A 22,299-nucleotide genomic window follows, 5' to 3' on the forward strand; every position below is an offset into this window, starting at 1 on the left:
TAAGTGATGACTTCCATCAGGTTGTTGGCTCAAAAAAACTACAATGGACAGTCAGAGAGCATATCCAATATTTCCTCCTCTTTGATGAGGATCAAGTGCCAATTTATTTATAGAAAACTGGCTGCTAGGAGGCAAAGACTTCTCTTTACTGACCTTTACACTGTCTTTTTACAGATTTAGGCTACATTCTCATGCACACTAAGACCGGGGGTGGTGGGGGGCTTACAGCTGACGAGATATAAATCAAGGTGATTGATATTGTTGAAGAACCAGTTAGAAGAAGGTATGGGATTTTTTTTAATTAAATGGACATACAGAAGAATTTTGACATCAAATGGTTGTATGATTTTGCATCCAAAGCACTGACGTGTTTATTTCATTTTATGGTATACTCAACCATACAGTAAGCCAAACACAAAAGGTTTTTCTGCCGCAAATAAGTAGTGGAGTTTTTACTCAGCAGGTTTCCAAATCCTAATTATACTGTTTTTAACCATGCAAGAATGCTATGTACAGCATGGACTGGTGTTTGTATTGTCTTCTGTCCACATCAGACTCTATAAAAAGGAATCACTTTCCTGTTAAGACATTTCTTGAATGCAAACTGAAGTTAGAAGTAAGGCTACAATTGAATATCATCATAATCTTTCAGAGGGTGCCATTCAATCATCTTGCATTAATTGGTGGAAAGTGATGCCATCATCTCCTGCTCTTTCTTCTTCCTCTCTCGCATTGATGTAGCCACTAAAGCTGCAGCAACTCGAAAATCAGTTTTCTTTAGAGCTGGATGTCCTTTCTCTGCAACAGAAAAGTAACAGAGCATTGATAGATGAACGATACACAAATAAAGTTCTGTATATTTGGGATTTATTATTAATGAATGCAACTGGGGTGATACATTATTTACATTCAGGATTCAGCTTTTTGGGTGAAGTTTAATCTGCCAGAAGTGCTTTAGTTTTATATTCATGAATGGTGGAGGGTCAAACTACATGGCCTTTATGATCCATTCTGCTATGTGGTCCTATGATTCCAAGTACTATACAAACTATTACGGATTTTTTCCCCATTACATTAAAATAATGCATTGTAACAAAAATAGTCAAAAGATGGTGCTTAGTCATTAAGAAAATATCACTATGACCTTGAGCTCCACTTTGCAATACCTTTTTCAGGGTCACCAAAGTGACAAAACCAAACCTTTTGCAACAGGAGTTTTACTACATTTTTTAAAATGGACTTATTGATCCTTCTGTGAGTGAGGAAGAAAAAAATGTGTAAACATTTTCATCCTCTTAGCAGAAGATAAGTATTTCAAAATAGTTTTCCCTCCTTGTTCTTTCCAGGAGCTATTTTGTATAAACTACTTTATGATAACAGAGACAGAAAAATAAATGGCCAAAAGAACAAAATGTAACTCTAATTGCAAGAAAAAGGGAAAATACCTGTGAAGGCCTAATAATTTTTACTTATTTCAGAACAGCAAAGGCTACCAAATATTTTGACACAAAACAAGGAAAAATAATGATGTCGCAAAAAGGCATGCAACTAAATGGTTGACCCTGTCTTCCTCCAGAGGGCAGGAGAGATTCTCCACATATAGAGAACTGGCTAAACCCACTTTGTGAGATCAAGCTCTGTATAACTAGGTAAAATTAACCTGAGCCTTAGAGCAAAAGCCCTTCTCAAGGGGGATAGAGAGACAGGGACTTTTTGCCTGCCTCTTATTGGAATATATGTGAAAGCAAACTATTGTCCACACAGAAGTTGGGACATGAATAGAAGTGCTGCTAGAGCAGAACAATTTGAATCTGATCATTCGCGGGGGGGGGGGGGGGGGGGAGAAATATTTCATCAAATTGATTTAGGTACTCCAAAAATGGCCATCAATTAACACTTCACAGTTAAGTGTACTGTATATAAAAGGTTTTAATCTTTTCATGTAAATATTTGGTTAAGGTTAATCACTTAAACTTAATGCATAAATGGTTTTTGTTATGTCCAGATGAGAAAGACTTTACATAAAAATGTGAAACTTTTTGGCAACTGATTTATTTATTATTTATTTATTTCCACATTTATCCCCTGCTCTTCTCACCCCCGTAGGGACTCAGGGCAGCTTCACAACAGGCAACTATTTGATGCCAACACATACAATTATAAACAGCCATAATTAAAATCAAACAGTTAAAACATCAGTTATTTAAAAATACAATTAAAATACACAAGTTCAAAATCATAATCTGAGGTATATACATTGTTGGTCACATAAGATTGCTCTCATTTTTGTATTGCTGCCTTCTCTCAAACACTTGGTCCCACAACCATGTTTTGAATTTTTTCCTGAATGACAGGAAGGAGGGAGCTGACCTGGTTTCATTGGGGAGGGAGTTCCACAGACGAGGGGCCACCACTGAAAAGGCCCTGTCTCTTGTTCCCACCACTCATACTTGCAAGGGTAGTGGGTCTGAAAGCAGGGTTTCCCCCAATGATCTTAACCTCTGAAATGGCTCATAGAGGGAAAACTGACAAGTTTCACACTGCAACATCTCATTTTTTTTTAACTTTTTAAACTGTATTATAAATTTTGTATATACAATACCATGTGACATGGTTTTCATCAGTATTTTATCTGGAGTATTTTAAGTACTTTAAGTATAAGCATCAGATTGCCTGCATATGGAGATGTTTAAATTAATTCGGGGGGGGGGGGGGGGAGAAATATCCTATTCCTAGATGTGAAAATAGCCATTATGTCTCCTAATATCATGATGTAGCACTGGCAACTTAAAATTTTGACTGCTCAAAGAAAGTAGTCTAACTTCTACTCCAAAGTACAATTTACCAATTGTCGTAATTGCTGATTAACTGAATTTAGACTTACCCAAATCTCATAGATGCAATGGATCTGTTCAAGAGCAGCCTTTAGCTACAATGCAGGGCTATTAACCTCTAACTAAAGCATAATATATACAAGATTTTATACTCTACTCATATCTTACATGAAGAGATAGATATAAAATATCACACATGTATATCATAAACTGCCTTGAGTCCCCTCGGGTGAGAAAGGCGGGGTAAAAATGTTGCAAAAAATAAAAAAATAAAAAATTAAGATAGCATGGGGGCAGAGCAGTATATGTATGTGTATACATATACGTATATGTATATGGCTGGAGTTACACTTAAAAATGTACCTATTCCAACTTACATGCAAATTCAATTTAAGAAGAAACCTACATAACCGATCCTGTTTGTACCTTGAGTACTGCCTGTATATGGTATATTTGCATTTGGTAACAAGATCTCAGAAAATACAATATTTTCTGTATCTGAAGAAAATTTTACAAGATTAGAGTGATGGAAAAAGACAGAGTGTCTCTTATTTTAAAGAGTAAAGAGGCTGGGCTTTTACATCTGAGGGAGGAATCAATTAAATGAAGACATAGGAGGCATGTTTAAAATGTATGTGAGAGGTAGGAAAAGTAAATAAAGAGAAATCAATGTTCATTGCCCCCAAACATGATCAATCAGGGTTGTGCAATGAAACTGATTAGTAGTATATTCAGGGCACAACAAGAAGAATTATGTATTCCAAAGCAGGAATAAAATACAATTAATTTTTACCAGCTATTGTGGTGACCAGTGGCTTGGCTTGCTTTAAAAAGAAGTTGGACAAATTCATGAAATTGCTATCACAGAGCTTGGAAACAATTTTTTTGAAACTACAGCTCCCAGTATATGCCAGCCAACATGATTACTGGTCTATTAATGGGTTGGCACTTTGGCTCTATCAGTTATCATTAGCCATGATATTCCAAAAATGGACCTCTGTTTTAGGGAGCAATCCACTTTTGCTTAATAAAGGCAAGGAGAAAATAACAGGAGATATTTACATCCATTTGTTTGTAAGCTACAAGGCAGACTAGTCTGGCCATGGTTAGAGGCAATGTTTTGGACCTCCAGACTAATCTTGCAGCTATTAGTTTTGAAAAATGTAAATCTGGGTAAAATACTTCACAAATCAAAGGGGGAAATGGAAACCAGAATTATAAAAAGGAGGGAAACAGATGGGTGACATAACTGCAAAAACTGCAAAAAACAAAAACAAAACACACAACACACACACACACACACACATAAAAATGTTGAAGTTCTGAAAAAGTACAAAGGATTGTAGTAGCAGTTACCACTTTCTATCCATTTAAAGTGGGTCTTTTGGTGTGTGAGGGAAAAAAAATATTTTTGAGAAAATCAATTGCAATTTTCATTAAGTATTAAAGGGTATTCTGAATTGTTTCTTCATGAGACTTTGTGAGTGACAAGAGAATGAGCACACACTGTTCAATTTGTAAATGGGCTTGGAAACCAAGCTGTTTTATCAAAGATTGGGGAAGAACTCCAACTCTATGGAGGCTTTGAAGATGGTCATAGAAAGGCTGAAAGTGGGGAGAAGACATGGGTTTGCCCTGTCTCCAGTATGACACACAAATACACACACACATACATGTTCCCCAATCGGTAGGGAAGAAGATGAAATGGCAGCCAACATTTGATACAAACCCTTGCAGAGTAAAATACAGGAAGCAATATCAAGTTCATAGTGAGAGATAACATTTTTGTATCCTTACCTGTGAGTAAAATCCTATAAAGGACAAGCAAATAACTTAACAGATATTAGGAAATTGGTCTAAGTAGCCCTCTTCATGCTACATTTAATTTTGAGATTGCTAGGATTATTTTAGGAGCCTCCGGTGGCACAGCGGGTTAAACCGCTGAGCTGCTGAACTTGCTGACTGAAAGGTCGGCAGTTCGAATCCGGCGAGCACTGTGAGCTCCCGCTGTTTGCCCCAGCTTCTGCCAACCTAGCAGTTCAAAAACATGCAAATGTGAGTAGATCAATAGGTACCACTCCAGCGGGAAGGTAACAAGGCTCCATGAAGTAATGCCGGTCACATGACCTTGGACGCATCTACAAACAACACCATATCTTTGGCTTAGAAATGGAGATAAGCACCAACTCCCAGAGTCAGACACAACTACATGTGTAGTATGTGGGGAGGGGGTATCTCTTGCAACTTGAAATGATACTGTTCATTATATCCTCTTACCATCTCAATCTAATAACACAGATGTGACACAAATCCTATATTGGAATTTTGAGGAAGAGGCCATTTTAGACCTGCCTCTGAGACAGAAGGAGAGAGAAATCTGTGTAGTAACAACACTTATTTTTGTACTAAAAGCATTTCTTGAAGGGAGAGTATACAACAGGAAAAAGCTAGATCACCAAACTTAGGAAGATGCACATTCAACTAATAAAAACCAAAATTGTCAAAAGAAGGGATATGATGCTCTGTCTTAAAAGGGTCCACAAAATAAAGGGATTATGGAAAATGTTGTTGGAAATAAATACTTCTCCTCTACCCACACTTGGGCAGGAGTTCCCCTTGAATCCTAGCACCCCTGACTTCACTTGTGGTTCCCATCTTCCATCCTAAGTTATTTTAGTTTATGTTATCTTTCAACATTCCACATTTATGTGCATCTATGTCCATATCTGGGCACATCAAGGGTTCTATTATGTTGCTATAATGGGTGCACCTCGTAGAATTAATGTAGTGTGACACCACTTTAACTGCCAATACTCAGTGCCAATAAGACAGATTTTGAATATTTGGTGGACACTCACATTTTGCCATCAAGCATTTTTAAGCTTCCACATTTCAGTGGTAATGCTTATTTTACACAAATTGAAAGGTTTCTTGTTACATTCACACCTACACACTGCAGCTGACACACTAATATGTTGCAACACACAGTTTGGAAAGCTCTGCTATACAACATGGAAGTTCTATCAATTTTACAAGATCTTTAGCCTTCTCTGCCAAGACTACAAATTCCAGGATTTCACATCATTGAGCCATGGTAGTTAAAGTGGTATCAAACAGCATGAATTATACAGTGTTTTCATCCAGAATCCTTTGGCCCTACCCCTTAAGCAGCAACATACAGTTTCCAAACTGTGATCGATATTTCAGCAGGCATGCCTATCCAAGTGATAGACCTGTCCTTTACAGACTTTTTCTTGACTCATCCACAACATCAATGAGGGGCAAGTATGTGATTCATATGATTCAGTGCTTTTATGCTATATTTAAAAAAACACAGAACCTGTATTTATTCATTTTGTAAAATTCTATCTCTTAACACATGGCTTCAAAGAAGCTTATAATACATAATTAGTATCATAACATTACTCTTATATAATCAGTCAGTTTAGACATAAAGTATATTTTGCTTAAGAATAGTAATGAAACAAACGTGCAAATTTCGTTTTCTATATTTGTGATTTAAATAAAACACACAGAGAGACAAAATGAAATTTAAGTAAAATGCACACATTCTGATCAATTCTCACACCTTTAATTATTGTGAATTGATCCTTAAGCTCTAAATGGAGAAGTTTTCTATGACTGAAAAGATAATCCATTGAATATGTATTAAGGAATAAGGCTAAAATGTTATTTATCTTAAGACATAGGAATTCACACTTAATATGGATTCAGAACAGAATTTGAAATGTATTAGTAAGAAGAGCAAGAAGCAAAGATGTGTACTTTAAGCAGCTATGATGCAAGAAAAGAGACGTCTTTATCAAGAGAAAATATTTGTACAAAGCTAGTAAGTAATTAGATGGGAATAGAATAGAAAAGAGGTGTTTTTCTGTAACCATAGCAAGGTTGCAATCTCTGTGTCCCTCATTCTTGTAAACATAAGTTAATCAATCTCTCACTCTTTTCCCCTTGTGCAAGAATATGACTATTTTTGCACTATACTATTTATTTTTCATGATGGTCAAACACTATTTCTGCTTCAGGAACTTAGACACATATGTGTTGAGGGTTGCACTGAAAATACATTTTTGTAAAAAAGAAAAAAAAGAAAAAAGCATATTACCTGCATTGGAAACCATTTCTGTACAAAAAGCCCTGTATACATGTATTATATTAATGAAGATTTCATAATAGGCTTTGTTAAGTACAAAGAATCTCTTTGCTCTCATTATTCTTGCTGACAAGATTTCTTGAGTGTTGAGACACCTTGCCTCAGCTAATATTTCTTCTTTCCCTATACTGCCGTTCTTATGTAAAAGTGTTTTATAAATGTTACCAGCTGTGTTGCTATCCAGTAAAAAAATAAAGCCAGTTAAAAAGCAGACTTGAATGCAAACATATGCATACCATTTTCAGCATTTCTCTTATTTTTCCAGTGATAAATACTGAGGAGAGATAATAAATTCTTTTCTAGATTTAAAAACAAACAAATGGTGGATTGCTGTGAATTTTCCAGGCTGTATGGTCATGTTCCAGAAGCATTCTCTCCTGATGTTTTGCCCACATCTATGGCAGGCATCCTCAGAAAAAGTGCATTTGGATCTCTGAATTAGAAGGTCTGTAGATGAACAATGTGAAACCACCATCTAAAAGATCAGTTTTGAAATACTGGCTTCTTTTAAGATTTGTTAATTTATTAATTTGGCTGGCAAGATTCTATGGAAATCAGGAGGAAGGACACTAAATTGAAAATAAGAGCAAATTTCAATAGATCACTCATCACACTTCCAGTCATCTCCCCTGCCCAATTCACGGGCAGTCACCTTAAATTTATTGGGAGTCACGGCTGCCATCAGACAACTTTGGTTCATCATTTCTCTCCCCCCCACCCTCCCCAATCTTTGTCTTAGGACTTTATCGCACAAAACCGCTATCCTATGGCAGTTGTGTGATCACTGTTAGTGGCAATATATTGGGATGGGCACTATCACACATCTCTGTATTCATGCAACTACACTGATCCATGGTCTTGCAATCCTACGTCCACATAACCTCATAACTCCATTCTCCCACACATCTGCTGCTCCATAGTTTTAAAATAATTTTTAAAAAATGTCTATTGCCAGCTATATTTCTAATGCCAACTAATAAAATAATTAAAAGAAAGCCTGAAATCCTAAAAGTAAAGCCGTGAAAATAGCAGTCAGGGGGTAGTGGAAGAGAAAGAGAATCACATCTCCTGATATTACTTCAGAAACAAAACATCAGCTAAGTGACAGGAATGGAGCACAATCTACATTTATTAACAGATTTTCAGATCAAGAACACTATAAGGGGAATGAGTTTATCATGGGGTGGGACCAGAGTGGCAAACGGATGTGCACAGTGTTGTGTGATAGGTCCTGTTTCAATGTAAGTTCACCGCATTCATGCAAGAAAGTCCTTTGTGCTTGTAGTAGATTGAGTCAACATTTGTTTTTTTTAAAAAAAACATTTTATCATGGACCAACCTATTTTGATGTTATTGATACACACCTTCAAGTCAACTCTAACTTACGGTGACATTATCATATCATTTTCTTGGAAAGATTTCTAGAGAGAAGATTTACATTTGCTTTCTTAGGAAGCAAGAGTGTGATTTGTCCAAGGCCACCGACCTAGTGGGCTTCCAGAGCTGAGCAGAAATTTGAACCCTATCCCCAGAATCCTAGTCCTAGGAAATCTGAATACAGAACAATTATGGGTCCATAACCCTGGGTAGCAAATATGTAACTGCACAGAAAGATGCCAGCTATTGTTTACAAGAATGCAATTATGAACTTCATGCAAAAATGCATAGGAGTTTTCATACCAACTTTAGAAAAAAAATCACTAGAAGTGGAGAAACAGAGCAAAATTAATTTTGAAAATGTAAATGATATTTCAGGGAGAACTTTGTTCTAATTCAATCAGTGTTGAAGAGCTGACTGTTTGCTTTGTTCCTTCTGAAGTCTTTCAGCCACTTTGTATCCCAGACTGGTTCCAAGTTGGTATCAACATTCTTCATAGGATCAGTGAAGGCTCAAAAGGGTGGAGAGCATCATAACCTACTGTACTAGAAGCATATATAAAGATGCTTGCCCTTCCAAACCATTTATTAACTGCCTTTATCCAAAACCTATATAAAGCCTGTGGCAAGAAAATGTTCAGTTGCCAAAAGGAGAGAGCATGCAATTAGTATTTGAAATAATTGTGATTACATTTTGTGCTAATATTAGCACATTTTAAAAAGAACAATAATCCCAAACTGCATTTCTGTTGAGGCCACTCAGCTGGTGATACAAAGCAGTGGACGACTGGTCTTGATTGTTTCTTACATTGTTTCTTACATTATGATGCTCCTCACAAACAGCTCTCTGTCACCCTTATATAAATGTAAAGTGAACCAGAATTAGTATTTATATGGTTGCATTGATAAGAGTTTCATGCTTCCTTGGGCTGTCTTGTAGCAACAGAAACAAGTTACTGAAATATTGTCAGTGAGCATCCATTAACACAGACATTTCGCTAATGACACTCTTGGTTAAATGCACTCAATTTTTTCCCCAGTGGTTTAAAACTTTCCTATAAAGTTTCAAATCATAGTTCTCTTAATGCAAAAATAATACCTATTTTCATCCACGGTAATAAAATCACAATCAAGTCATTTACAGGGTCGTTATTCCAATGTTGCCAACATTGGCTTTAACTACTTCACGCCTTATCTTGTGAATTTGTGAACTTGGCATGATAAAAAGAAAGTTATGAGTAAAAGTCATTGCCTTTCAAATGTCAGTCATAATGCTCTTTTTATCATAGAAACTGCACAAGTTAGAGGGGAATAGAAGATTTAATGCCTTTTATTTCCATCCATGCCTTCTGTAAGTGAAACATGCAATCTCCATATTTATTTCTACCTGAAACAAATGCTCCGGTGCATAATGTTGGAAATGTATAGGAAGCCACCTTATCCTAAGTCAGAGTATCTGTACATCTAGTGCAGGGTAGACAAAAAATGTAGTTTGAAAGGTTTACCAGTTTGGACTTTATGTACTTCTTCAACCTTCAAGGTTCTCCCAATTCTGCTGATACCTCTCTCATGTACAATGCCATTTCAATTACATAAGAGTCTATACTGGAGAACTGGTTTGTTTCTAGTTTAACTATTGTTTATTTACAGCAAATAGGGTAAAGAGCATGATGAAGAGAGAAGAGAAATGAAATGGGTTTCTTTCAGCTAGGTTTGCAAACAACATGGCATTTGCAAGGTCAGCTGAAAGTAGTATTCTGCATTTGTATGGAATCACTGTCCGTTTTGTTATATTTCATTCAGTTTGCCCCGTTTTTGTTTTTGTTTGCCACTTCTGAAAATAGGGCTTCTATCCAAACGGGAGTTTTATTCCACATCCAAAAGAACAAAAAAATTCGGACCACTGGCAGCAATGGGAAGGCTTCCAAGGCTCGCCCTCCTCTCAATTTTAGGGTTAGAGGGGTGAAAATCACCATACATGGAAGGCATATCGACCCCTTTTAGCCCACCAACTTTTTTTAAAGAAACAATAGTTGCAATATTTCAGTAGCCCACCAACTTTTAAAAGGTTTTCTAAATGGAGAAAGTAGAAGTCCAACAATTTCTTTCCTTTGAAAAATATTTGTTTTTTAAAAAACAATGCTACCTAGGGGGAGGGTTTTAAACAAAGAATTAAGAAGAAAGATTTAAAGATTTAAAAATGTTACAGTACAGCAATGTAGAAGCTATGGAGATCCCCTTTTTCCTCCCACCCCCAAAGCGTTGTGCACACTCCACAGCCAAACCCACCCCACCCCCACCCCTTCAAAAATCCCAGCCCCCTTCCCTTCAAAGAAAGAATAAAAATAGAAGCCAAGCAGCCAAGCTTAAGAAAAAATTCAATACAAACAAATTTCTTTCCCCTGGCAGCAAGGCAAGGAAGGAAGGCAAGGCAACCAGGCAGCAAACAAGCAGCACACTAGCACAGAGACTTAGTGAGCTCAGCGAACAGGGGAAAAACCAGGCATCCAGCCAGCACCAGCAAAGGATATGCCCACAATGGGCGCTTTGGGGGCGGTCACCCCATTAAATACCCTGGCAATGTCACAGTTTCTTAGCCTCTGATTGGCCAAAAGCCCAAAATATCACCTTCTCCTCCTCTGAAGCATGAGGAAGAACTCCTTGGACCAAGTGAAATAACAACAATGTATTAAATATAATTAAACATTGTATTATACACAATAAATGAATATGAATTTCAGATAAATGGTTACAAAAGCCAATCAAACTGTTGCATTCACAGTATGATGAATGGTAATCAACTTTCTTGTTTCTTCCTCAAAGAAGAGTAGACCTCTGATCCACAACCGGTTTCGACTACTTATAGTCTTTGTCGGTGGTAGGGTTTTTGTTATTTAGTTCAAACAATTCAAGCATGTACTCAGTAAACCATACAGTCTTTCATAGATACTGTGGAACAAAGCATTCTGTTTCAAATCAAAGATACTCTGCATTCAGGTTTTATTCTACTGATACTCGCAGTAGAATAAAACCTGAATGGAGTGTATCTTTGATTTGAACTAAATAACAAAAACCCTACCATCTGCAAGTTCAGCAGCTCAGCGCTTTAACACACTGTGCCACCAGGGGCCCCTACCATAAAAAAAAACCCTATAAATCTCAGGATTCCATAGGAGGGAGTCTTAGCAGTTAAAGTGGTGTTAAATTGTTATTATTCTGCAGTATGGGTGATCTCCTACTACATGTTACACCAGTATAAATCACCTCTTGGATTCCAGCCAGGGATTCCAAAATGCCCCCTTCAAATTAACTAATTTTAACAGTTTAAAACACTGGTAAAGCTCTCTTTGTGATGATATGCCAATATGCAAACAGTACAATTTTAGATTTCAAACAAAGCCACATAGGATGAAGCCTTAAGAAAACAATGTGACCATGTAGAGTCCTGACATTTTAAAATACACTTCCCTCACCTTTAAGCATTTGCTATTATAGTTGTCAATATGTTTATCAGACATTCACATCACTGAAGCAGAACATACGCAACTCCTATCTAAAATATGGAGAATCTGGCTGAAATGGCATAGCTTATCTGAACAAATGTCAAAACAATCAGAGTGATGTCAAAATGATATCATTTAATACTCTATTTGACAAAATAGGGATCTAGGTAGAACTTCCATTTAAGGTAGCATATGATCTTTTAGGGTTAACTCTCTCTTCTAAACAAGCAACACAAAAAGTAGACTAAAAATTCGAAAGCATCTTCACATTTGGAATGCTATATGGATGGCTGGTGAAGCCAACAATGGTTTCTTGCTATTACCTCTTATCTTCAAGCTCAAACCCTAGGCCTCTGAACTTGCAACAACATAAGATAGGTTATGGAGAATCTGAAGTTCTCCAGATGTCGTTCAGTTTCCAGCAGCCCCAGTCACTTCCCCCATTGTTGGGAATAGGGCAGTAGTATGGCAGTACTATCAAGAGTGTTGGAAGTCCCAATACTCTGCTGTAAAGATACCACATCACAAAGTATAAAAGCAGTAATGGATAATCAATTTATTTAGCGTTGACTTGACTATGTTCCCATCTACACTGGATATTTAAAGCAGTTTCAAACTGTTATTGAAGGAAGTTATTTCACAATGCAGGTGATAACATTAGAAATCATGGAACCAGTTTGAGGACCAGATGGCGATTACACAAACCACAGAGCACTGATACATATTAGGAGCTTTCTTTTGTGGAGGCTTGTTGTCTGGCTGTTGCAATTTGAAGCCAGCTTCAAACTGCATTAAATTGTCAGTGTCGTTGGGGCTTGTGTCTTTGAAATCTACAAAAATATGAAGAATTGTTTACGCAGGTTTTCAGTGCTTTTAAAATTTTGCTTAATATATATTCAAGATGGATAAACTCCTATAGACAGACTGACATGTTACTTATAAAAGCTAAGAAATAAAAACAGTACTGCATCATTAAACATATATATATATATATATATATATATATATATATATATATATATATACACACACATATACACACACACACACAGAATATTATAGTTGGTGTTAATCGGTGTTGAAACTGTAAATGCTTCAGGAAGGAACAAAGGTGGAGGAGGGTTGGGTTAAGAAAACAGACTTTCTTTCATGTACTCTACAATAATCAAGCATAAGAGGTGCAGGATATTAATCACTATGCCAAATATCAAATGTTTATTTCTCTTTTAGAAAACTGGATTATTTGTGTGCTTTTACTCCAGAAGCATTGAACAAGCAAGAATGTACGTTATAATATTTATTGATGTGTTTATCAAATGCAAGAAACCTAGCAACTCACTATATTCAGATATATAGACTATCATCATACAGTCTCACAATAAATATTAAACATATTTCCAAGTTCAAATTAAAAGGCAGTTCAAGAAAAATGAATAGTATATTGGTGAATTTTCTGGAAATCAGTTTTGTCAGTTGTTTTCAGTGTTCCAGAGACTACAAGTATGAATCACAGATTTGACATTCCTGAATTTCTTGAATTGACTGCATATTTAAAGCTGTTCTTCTGTCTGATTAGTCAGGCAACAGTTGTCTCAGAAGAGAGGAAAATATACTAGCATTACTTTCTCCAAAATTATATACACAATCGCAAATGGATATGGGATGGTTATTGCTTTTAAAGGAACTTTTTCTTTTACTTAAAGTCCCAGTGTATTTCACTTGCATTTGCCATTTTTAGCTGTCACACTGATGGTTGTTTTCAATTTTTCTATGTGATTCACAGTTTCAGTTCTTCTGCATACAAAATCTTTTTCATAGCATATCAGTTCTTTGTGCTCAAATAATCTTATAATAGTTTGCAATAGCTACTTTAGAAAAAAATGGGGTCTATTATTCATTTGAACATGTTCATCTGTTACTACACCACTGTCATTTGTTCAGACTGTGTTTCAGGTCAATAAAAAATTCTGCTTAGACTTTGGAAGTGCAAGGAAACTATCTGATTCCAAAAAACAGTACTTCCAACTACTACCATCCGCCCTCCAAAATGTTTAATGCAATAATAAAAAGGGAGCATTTTTGTTATACTTTGACGCCTTCCAGCTTTGTTTAAACCCAAAGATACCTTAAGCTTTCTACTATTTTGGGAACCCTGATGGAGATAAAGCTGGACTGATGAAAATCTTTGCATTACAGGACTTATTCTATGCAAAATTCAGATGTGGGATTTTTCTGGGTGGAAAATAGTGTTTTCCATTCAGTAAATAGCATTATCTGCCAAAAAGTAATATTTCTGAAACAATATTTCTGTTCACAAATTCTGGATTCTGTTTAGAACAGGTCTCCAACTACAGCATTTTATGCATAGAAAATAGTATTTATGCTCCAAAATATTTTCAGAACAAAAATGCTGTTCTTCTTCATAAAATGCTGCATTCTGTGCTAAAACAATGTATGGATTTTCTGAAGAATAAGCACCAAATTGTGTATATTTTCTCCCAGTAGAAAGACAATTTCTAAAATTGATTGTTCAGATTAGGAAAGAATTTCATCTTTGACTTTTGTCAATTAAATATTTTAAATTTCCTTAATACAGATATTAACTAAAAATAACTTCACAAAATCTGTAAAGGATCTTAGTATATAGGCCACGTAACAAAGGGATGTGCAAAGCTAGCTTTCAATGTGGATTGTTTGATCAAATTCTGAATAATGAATTCCAAATGGAATCAGATTGACCCAGCACAGCTCAGTCCAAAGTTGTTCAATCCAGGCTGGAGAACCAGTTTATCTTCAACATGTACTATGTTGAAGATACCATATTTCATCTTATTTTGGAACCTAACAAGGGTCTTGTCTGGATGGTACTTGGATAATTAACCAACAGGATAATGCAGGGATTCCATGCAGGTTTAGGACAAAGTCCTTCCAAAAGTCTTGAAAGCAATTGCTGCCCATCAAAATTAATGATAATGGATAAAACACAGCAATGGTTTGATCTCCAGATTGGTACTGTTATTTACCTCAAATTGGCTGTACATGTATGCATTCTCTATAATCAGGCACATCATTGCTCTTCAAAAAAAATTATTTTACCAAAGAGTGAAAATAGAGAATGTAGGGATCTGGTTTCAGCTTATGATTTAAAAATTGCTCTTACAAGTTTTCAGTAAAAAGAAGTTGCCCGTCTTCCATAACATAGTCATGATTGTTTTATGGTTAAGCCCATCAATACTACATGGTAAGATATGTCAAGGCATATAAAATAATATTGCAATGATACACATGAGGGTTCTAGATTCTGTTTACTTAAATATGCATGATAATTAGTCCCCAGGGACTTCCGCATTACATGCAAAAGTATAAGAAAAATCAAAGGACTTTTCCCCCGGTGCAGTGAATAACTGAAAAGGAGTGTTTTAGAATTGAAAAATTCTGAGAAATTATGTAACTGTTATTAAATCTATACTTTAAATTGGTATAATGAGCAAATAATTCACAATATGCAAATTGAGCTGAATAGATTTGGGGAATTCTAATATGGCAAAACTATTTTGATGTCATTCTGCATGTAGTGAAAAAGCAGCAGTAGTAAGGAAGACAACTGGCCAGCTGTGATGACTATTTTTCAGTAAAGATTTTCCAGCCTTTTTTCTTGCACAAAGAGTGAGAAAATGACCCCAGATATATGAAACTTCCATCCATGATGTTAGAGCTAAAATCAAAGCAAGAAAAAATAATAATAAATAATCATCTGAGTTTTGGAATATCAATTACTTCTACTTTTCATATGTAGAATTTGACTTAGATGCTTATTTCAAAAATTGAATCTGATAGTTGAAGGCTTTAATATTATCATGCCAATTTCATATTTTTAGATTTATAGTGTTTAATAGTTAAATACATTTTAGTCTCCTAAAAGCCCTACACACATCTATTGCTGAAATATTATGTATATATGGGAGCAGGGCAGGGAAATAATTCATATATTTGCAAGGAAATTTGAATTAGGGAAATAGCCTGAGTTTCTTTTCCCTACATACTCATTTCAGCCCCGCTTCACAGAGAATATGTGATGTAAAGGATGGAAATGTTTAGAGTTTTTTTTAAAAAAAATGCATAGCATCTAAAATGTTTTCTAAAGGTAGTTTCACAATGTAACTAGAAAGATGCTCAGTGAGTTGGCAGACTCTTCGGAAAATATTAAAACAATTACCAAAAACATGTCCTAAAACTATATACATGCTTGACCTAAAGCCATCTGTCCTCAACACAGCTATCTTGAATGCTCTGCTTCCATTTCTGCCAACATTTGCTGGATCACAGCCTAGCTGTATAGATGGGGATTACTTGCCCTCACCTTTTCTGTATGTGATTGCAATAATCACAACTGGCATGCATTACAGGAACAAGATTAAAATTTGAAAGCTAGAGCTTGATATGCTTTTACATTTTAACTAGTGAAGACACAAGCTGACAGTTATACTGATTCACAGAAATGATGTGTATGGGGAAAGGCTACCTATTGTCAGCATGTAGCCATGCTCTGGTTCTGAGGCAACATAAAAACAATAAGACTTGCAACATGACCAACAGTGCAAAGATGCCCCTCATTTCTGTGGAGGCATTGTTACATCTTCAGCATTGGCAGACTAAGCATTGGTGGGCTAATTTAATCCTACACACAATAACAACACCCTTACAGAGCTACATCAGTAAAGGAATTGATATGCAACGCAGGAACTCAAAAGCCTCAAGACCACTCCGTGGTTACGACAACATTTCTTACACACTTCTCTTTATCGATTCTGATTGAATACCAAAACAAACAGACACCTAGCACAATTAAAAACAAGAACACCAATAAAAATTACAATCAGTTAAAAGAGCATAGCATCAGTTTAAAAAACTAAAGAGATTAAAAACGATCAATTCATAATTTAATACTGGCAAAAATCCCCAAGTTATCAACAAGATAGGTTCTGTAGGTTTGTTCTTAATTCAAATTTGTATGTAAATCGGAACAGGTAAATTTTTAAGTGTAACTCCAGATATATATATATATATATATATATATATATATATATATATATACACACACACACACACACACACACACACACACACACACACACGCATACATACAGTAGAGTCTCACTTAGCCAACATAAACGGGTCGGCAGAACGTTGGATAAGCGAATATGTTGGATAATAAGGAGGCATTAAGGAAAAGGCTATTAAACATCAAATTAGTTTATGATTTTACAAATTAAGTACCAAAACATCATGTTATACAACAAATTTGACAGAAAAAGTAGTTCAATACGCAGTAATGCTATGTAGTAATTACTGTATTTACAAATTTAGCAACAAAATATCACGATATATTGAAAACATTGACTACAAAAATGCGTTGGATAATCCAGAACATTGGATAAGCGAGTGTTGGATAAGTGAGACTCTACTGTATATATACAGTTTTGGATAACATAGGGAAGCGTTAGCCCTCCTGTGACATTTGCTTTGCTGTGTGTGCCCCTGTTCAGACAATTTCGCCCTGCTTTCTGTCCCTGTGATAATTGTATTTTGAAAAAATTGTTTTGTTGTGGAAACAAGGTAATAAAGCATCAGGAGACACCCTTTTGCAATGATAACTCTTTCAGGAATGACTTTCCCTTTCTAGGGATAGATTTATCTCCCTGTTGTCTTACCCCAATTCTTAACTATAAGTCATTTGTAAGTCAGATGTTTGTAACTTGAAAACTACCTGTACTCATAATTTAAAAACTGTCTGGATAGTGTGCTGGAAGATATTTGTCTTTAATACTGCTTTAAACTAGATAGCTGCTGAATTTCTTCCAGCAAGTGATACCACCACTTAGGGCAGATGAAGGAAAAGTCCTCTCATTAAGAGTTGCCAGTCTGGTCCTGGATGACGGAAGTGTGCAGACTGATTAAACAAGAGACGGTGACCACGTAGGTAACCTGGATCTAAACCAGTGGTTCTCAGTCTGTGGGTCCCCAGATGTTTGGGACCCACAGGTTGAGATCTACTGATCTAAACCATGTAGGGCTTTAAATGTAACAAAAGCAACAATTTGTATCTTGGCCAGAAACTGGCAGCCAGTGGAGTCATTTTAACACAGGCATAATGATTACTCCTAGATACATCAGTAATCAGTCTCACTGCCATGTTTTACACTAACTGAAGTTTACAAACTTACAGTACATTGCAGTTATCTAGCCTTGAAGTTACCGGTATATGCACTACCATCTAAGGTCTTCTAGTTCTAAGAGCTACAACTCTTCTTAAAGTGTCAATCAAAGCTATTAGTCAGCACTCCTCACCATTATATCTATCTGGCTGTTGTTTGGAGAAGTAACCGCAAACTGTGAGCATAGTTTTTCAGGTAAAGTGTAACATCATCCAGGACTGGTTGATTCATCTCTAACCTCAGTAGTGTGATGAATCCACTACATGTTTGGTTTAGCTTCACAGGAGCTCTCCAAAGTGCATAATACAGTGGTTCTCAACCTGGGGTCACCAGATGTTTTTGGCCTATAACTCCCAGAAATCCAAGCCAGTTTACCAGCTGTTAGGATTTATGGGAGTTGAAGGCCAAAAAACATCTGGGGACCCCAGGTTGAGAACCACTGGCCTAATTTATTTAAGAATCGATTAAGAACTTTAGATAGCAACTTTAAAGAATTATTAAACCTAGAGTGATTTACTACCCCAATGACCGCCATCAATGGAAAATCATGCTGTCTTTCTTGTATTTGTTTTCTACACATTTTTAACAAATAGGTTCCTAAAATGGCAACATAAATTCAAATATAGCACAAATGTTTTGGCAGTCTCCTTCAATATAAACAAATACTAAACATATACCTTGAATGTTATTGTTTTAGACAACTCCAGCTAATATACAAAACTGTCTGCTTTAAAGATATTTATTTTAATTTTTAAAAATGTTGGGTATGTTTTACACTGATTGTTAGTGTAATTGATAGTGTGATTGTTAGTGTAATTGTTGTTATTGCCAGGTGTTTTAGACAATCCTTTTGACTTAGGCTATGCAACATTTAGTTATGATACATAATTCATTTAGAGAAAAAAGCTCAATTATTTTTCTCATCTTTTTCTCATCTTATTCTAACAGTAATTTCACTTCTTCCCAGAAAAATAATCAATATTTGTCTTTACCAGAAAGACTTAAACAAGAAATCCAAGAATTGGAGCAATTAATATTTTACTAGCATGTTGTTCTACCTGTAAAACCATGACTGGCATTGGCATTACAGAATACCATGTTTAGTTTGCCTTCGAAACATGTCTGAGACGTTTATAGCAGAAAAGTAAAGTACAGTCATACATTTTTGTAGCATTGGCAAAAAGGAATAATAACAATATTTGAAAATATTGGGGAAACCGATTGAAAAATCTTTTGGGGGGATTGAGAAACCCTGATGAGAAGAAACTTCAACTGATCAGAATTTTTCACATCTCAATTAATTCTTCACAAGATTAGTATATGATTGATTTTGCATAGAAATAATTTCCTACATAGGAAGCTACATTTTCAATAATATTATTTTCTGTTTAGAAAATGATGCTTTCTGAGCAAAATAATTATATGTGGCTTTTGCACAGAATAGGTCCTAAATAGAAAACATATTCAATAAAATCATATTTTAGTGCAGAAAATATTATTTCCTGTCCAAAAAATAATGCTTTCTGAGCAAAATAATTACTTACTTCTGAACTGCAAAGTCTTTCAAAAATGGTTTTTGACTATTTGAAAACAATGTGGTTTTCAGTAGCTGTCTCACAGCAGGCAGAACATTGTAAAAATTACTTGCCACTTCTTTTGAAAAGAAATGTCATATTCCTAGTTAACAAAGGGATTGACAAGATGGTCCAACACAATGGGAATTTTCACATTTTGGGCTGTTTGCTCCTTCAGTTCTATACATTTTTTTCTTTAAAAATAAATATTTCAAAGCTCCCTCCCTAAAAAAATTATGCAGAAAAAAATCAAAAGTTGAGATTTATCTAAATGAGCCAATGAATCAGTTCGGGGGATGAATGGTTTCCATGGTAGTCACATCATGCACTTGGTCCATTTGCTGTAATGTGGCCTTGTTCTGCATTTAAAAAGGTTGTGGAGTTCCAAAATCTTTGGAACACAGCCACATTTTGGGCAGTGTAAGAAGTTATCCCATTTCCTATTCAGGACGCACCTATAGCTGTTTACATTGCCATCCTGCTTTCCCTAGCCTCAGGCCCCCCAGGGACAGAAGATGGCACCCAACTTGCCCCATTGTTCTCAGCTTTGAGGTGCCCACTGGACACAATCCTACACATTCAACTCACAAGAAAACTCCATTCAAACATCCATTCAAATACGACTTACTCCCAGGTGAATGGGATTGCAGTATGATTCATAGAAAAAAATAAATTTGTATATGTCCAGGTATTTTTTCCACACATGACTGTTCCAAGTTAACAGAAGACATGAAAACAGAATCTGACCAATGTCAGTATTTTCTGTGTATTAATAATAGAACCTGCAATAAATTTCCAGTGCTATCTTTCCGAAAATGTTTACAAGAAGATTAGTTGCTGTGCCACAAAAATACTTTGTTTAATAGACTAATCTCTTTTCAAGGCAACTGCTGCAATCCTCTTGTCAACTAGTTTAATAACTGCTGTAATTCACAGCGACAACACTATCCAGTCATCAAGAGCAAAATAAAAGACAAAATCATAAAAATCACATGAATAAAATCTTGCTATTCTCAGACAGTGGTAGCAATCATCCACCAGGGCTAGGATCAAGCGTAGGAAGAATGCAAAGGTTCTACAAACTTGAGAGAGGAGCATTTATTCCCATCATCTGTCATTCCAATCTCTAAGAGTTATCTGGAACTTGTCATAATATAGGAATCTCTTACTAAAATTTGAAAGGCTTTCTGAAGACCAATGGAGCTCTAATCTCCACTTGGTCCAAAACTGTAGCTGGTAAGGGCCAATGTGAAAAAAACAATAGGTTGACAAGTGAACTTTATAGGGATCTGGCCCAGTCTGCAACTTCAATTACTAAGAAGGAAAGAATTGATATGAAATCATACTTGAAGCTATTTATAGAAACTTATATCCCTGTAGCTTAAACATCAAATATCCAGAACTTACAAGACTTGCTGGCACCAATGAAAAGCAACAGCATCAATTAAAAGCTGCATTAGACTGAAACAAGCAGCACTCTTGAGCTGTAAGAGACAAAGTGCCTATGCACTTTAATTGGGGCTGGTAGTGAGGAAAATAGAGAGAGTCCAAAAATGTCCAGTGCAAAGGCAGGAGAAAATAATTGTTGATCAAAAAGACAAGCATTATAATGTCAGAGATACTGCGAGCAATACTGCTGGTCTAATTTTGAGATCCAAAATAAATATCTAGAGTGACCGATCAATAACTATAAACCAAATATAACAGGAGTTGCAAACTTGCATTGAAGACTCCCAAAATAATGCCTAGCCTTGTAGGGAGTGCTGTGCCAGATTATTATTTTTAATTGAACCTATTAAAAGCCACATTTTTAAATGGCACTAAATGAAAACTCAAATATCACTGAAACAATTAATGCTTTTGCCTTGAGCAAACGCTAAAATGACCGGAACTTGAAAAGACCAAAACATTTTTCTTCCATTCATGGTGGATTTTCCATAGAGAGAAATGTGTCTGCATGGAAACATTGCATTTTACAAAAAATGTTTATGGCTTTTTCACAGAATTTTGTACAAAAATATCCTTCAATAGCAATAAAAATCCACCCTAAAATAAAAATACTTCAATTGATTTACTGTAAATTAATATCCAGACAGAGCATCAAGTCTGTAGACTAATTGCAAGCTTAAAAAATAGGTTACCTATTATATATACAAATGAGTATAACAAGGTTTAGGTAAGAAGAACCAAAAGAATTATTTTTATTTTTAAATTTATATCCCACCTTTCTAACCCTGAAGGGGACTCAGGGTGGCTTACAACAGAGGCACAATTTGATGCCTTGAACACATATCAACATGAATATATACTTTAAAATCACATCATTAAAACATGTCAGTAAAAACAATTGCTTAAAATAAACACACAACAATGAATTCTACTGGTGATCCGAGCATGGGTGAATGCAATTTGTGTCAGATTGGGGGGGGGGGGGGGGTTGAGCCAGGAAAAGTTATTTGGTTAAGTATAGGTAGCTAAGTAGCTGATGTGGAATATGAACCATAATTTTTCCAGACTGACTTCCATTTTAAGAATTAAAGTTGGAACCAGAGTAGGACTATTATAATGAGGTGCTCTTGTATCAGATTTATGAGAATAAGGACTTCATCACATGGAGGGCCA

At 35.8% G+C, this 22,299-nt stretch overlaps 1 protein-coding gene across 15 annotated transcripts in view; it reads right to left on the reverse strand.

Annotated features, from left to right (window-relative positions):
* Positions 1-338: 338 nt before the first annotated feature.
* The window catches only part of iqcm (IQ motif containing M), a 151,668-nt gene continuing 129,707 nt past the window's right edge, over positions 339-22,299 (reverse strand). For all 15 annotated transcript variants that reach the window (XM_062981046.1, XM_062981048.1, XM_062981047.1 and 12 more), the window contains one exon: positions 339-798. In XM_062981046.1, coding sequence (XP_062837116.1) covers positions 677-798 — 122 coding nt within the window. In that variant the 3' untranslated portion in view covers positions 339-676. The remainder of the gene's footprint in view (positions 799-22,299) is intronic.

Source organism: Anolis carolinensis, chromosome 5, assembly GCF_035594765.1.
Source record: "Anolis carolinensis isolate JA03-04 chromosome 5, rAnoCar3.1.pri, whole genome shotgun sequence".
Classification (NCBI taxonomy): domain Eukaryota; kingdom Metazoa; phylum Chordata; class Lepidosauria; order Squamata; family Dactyloidae; genus Anolis; species Anolis carolinensis.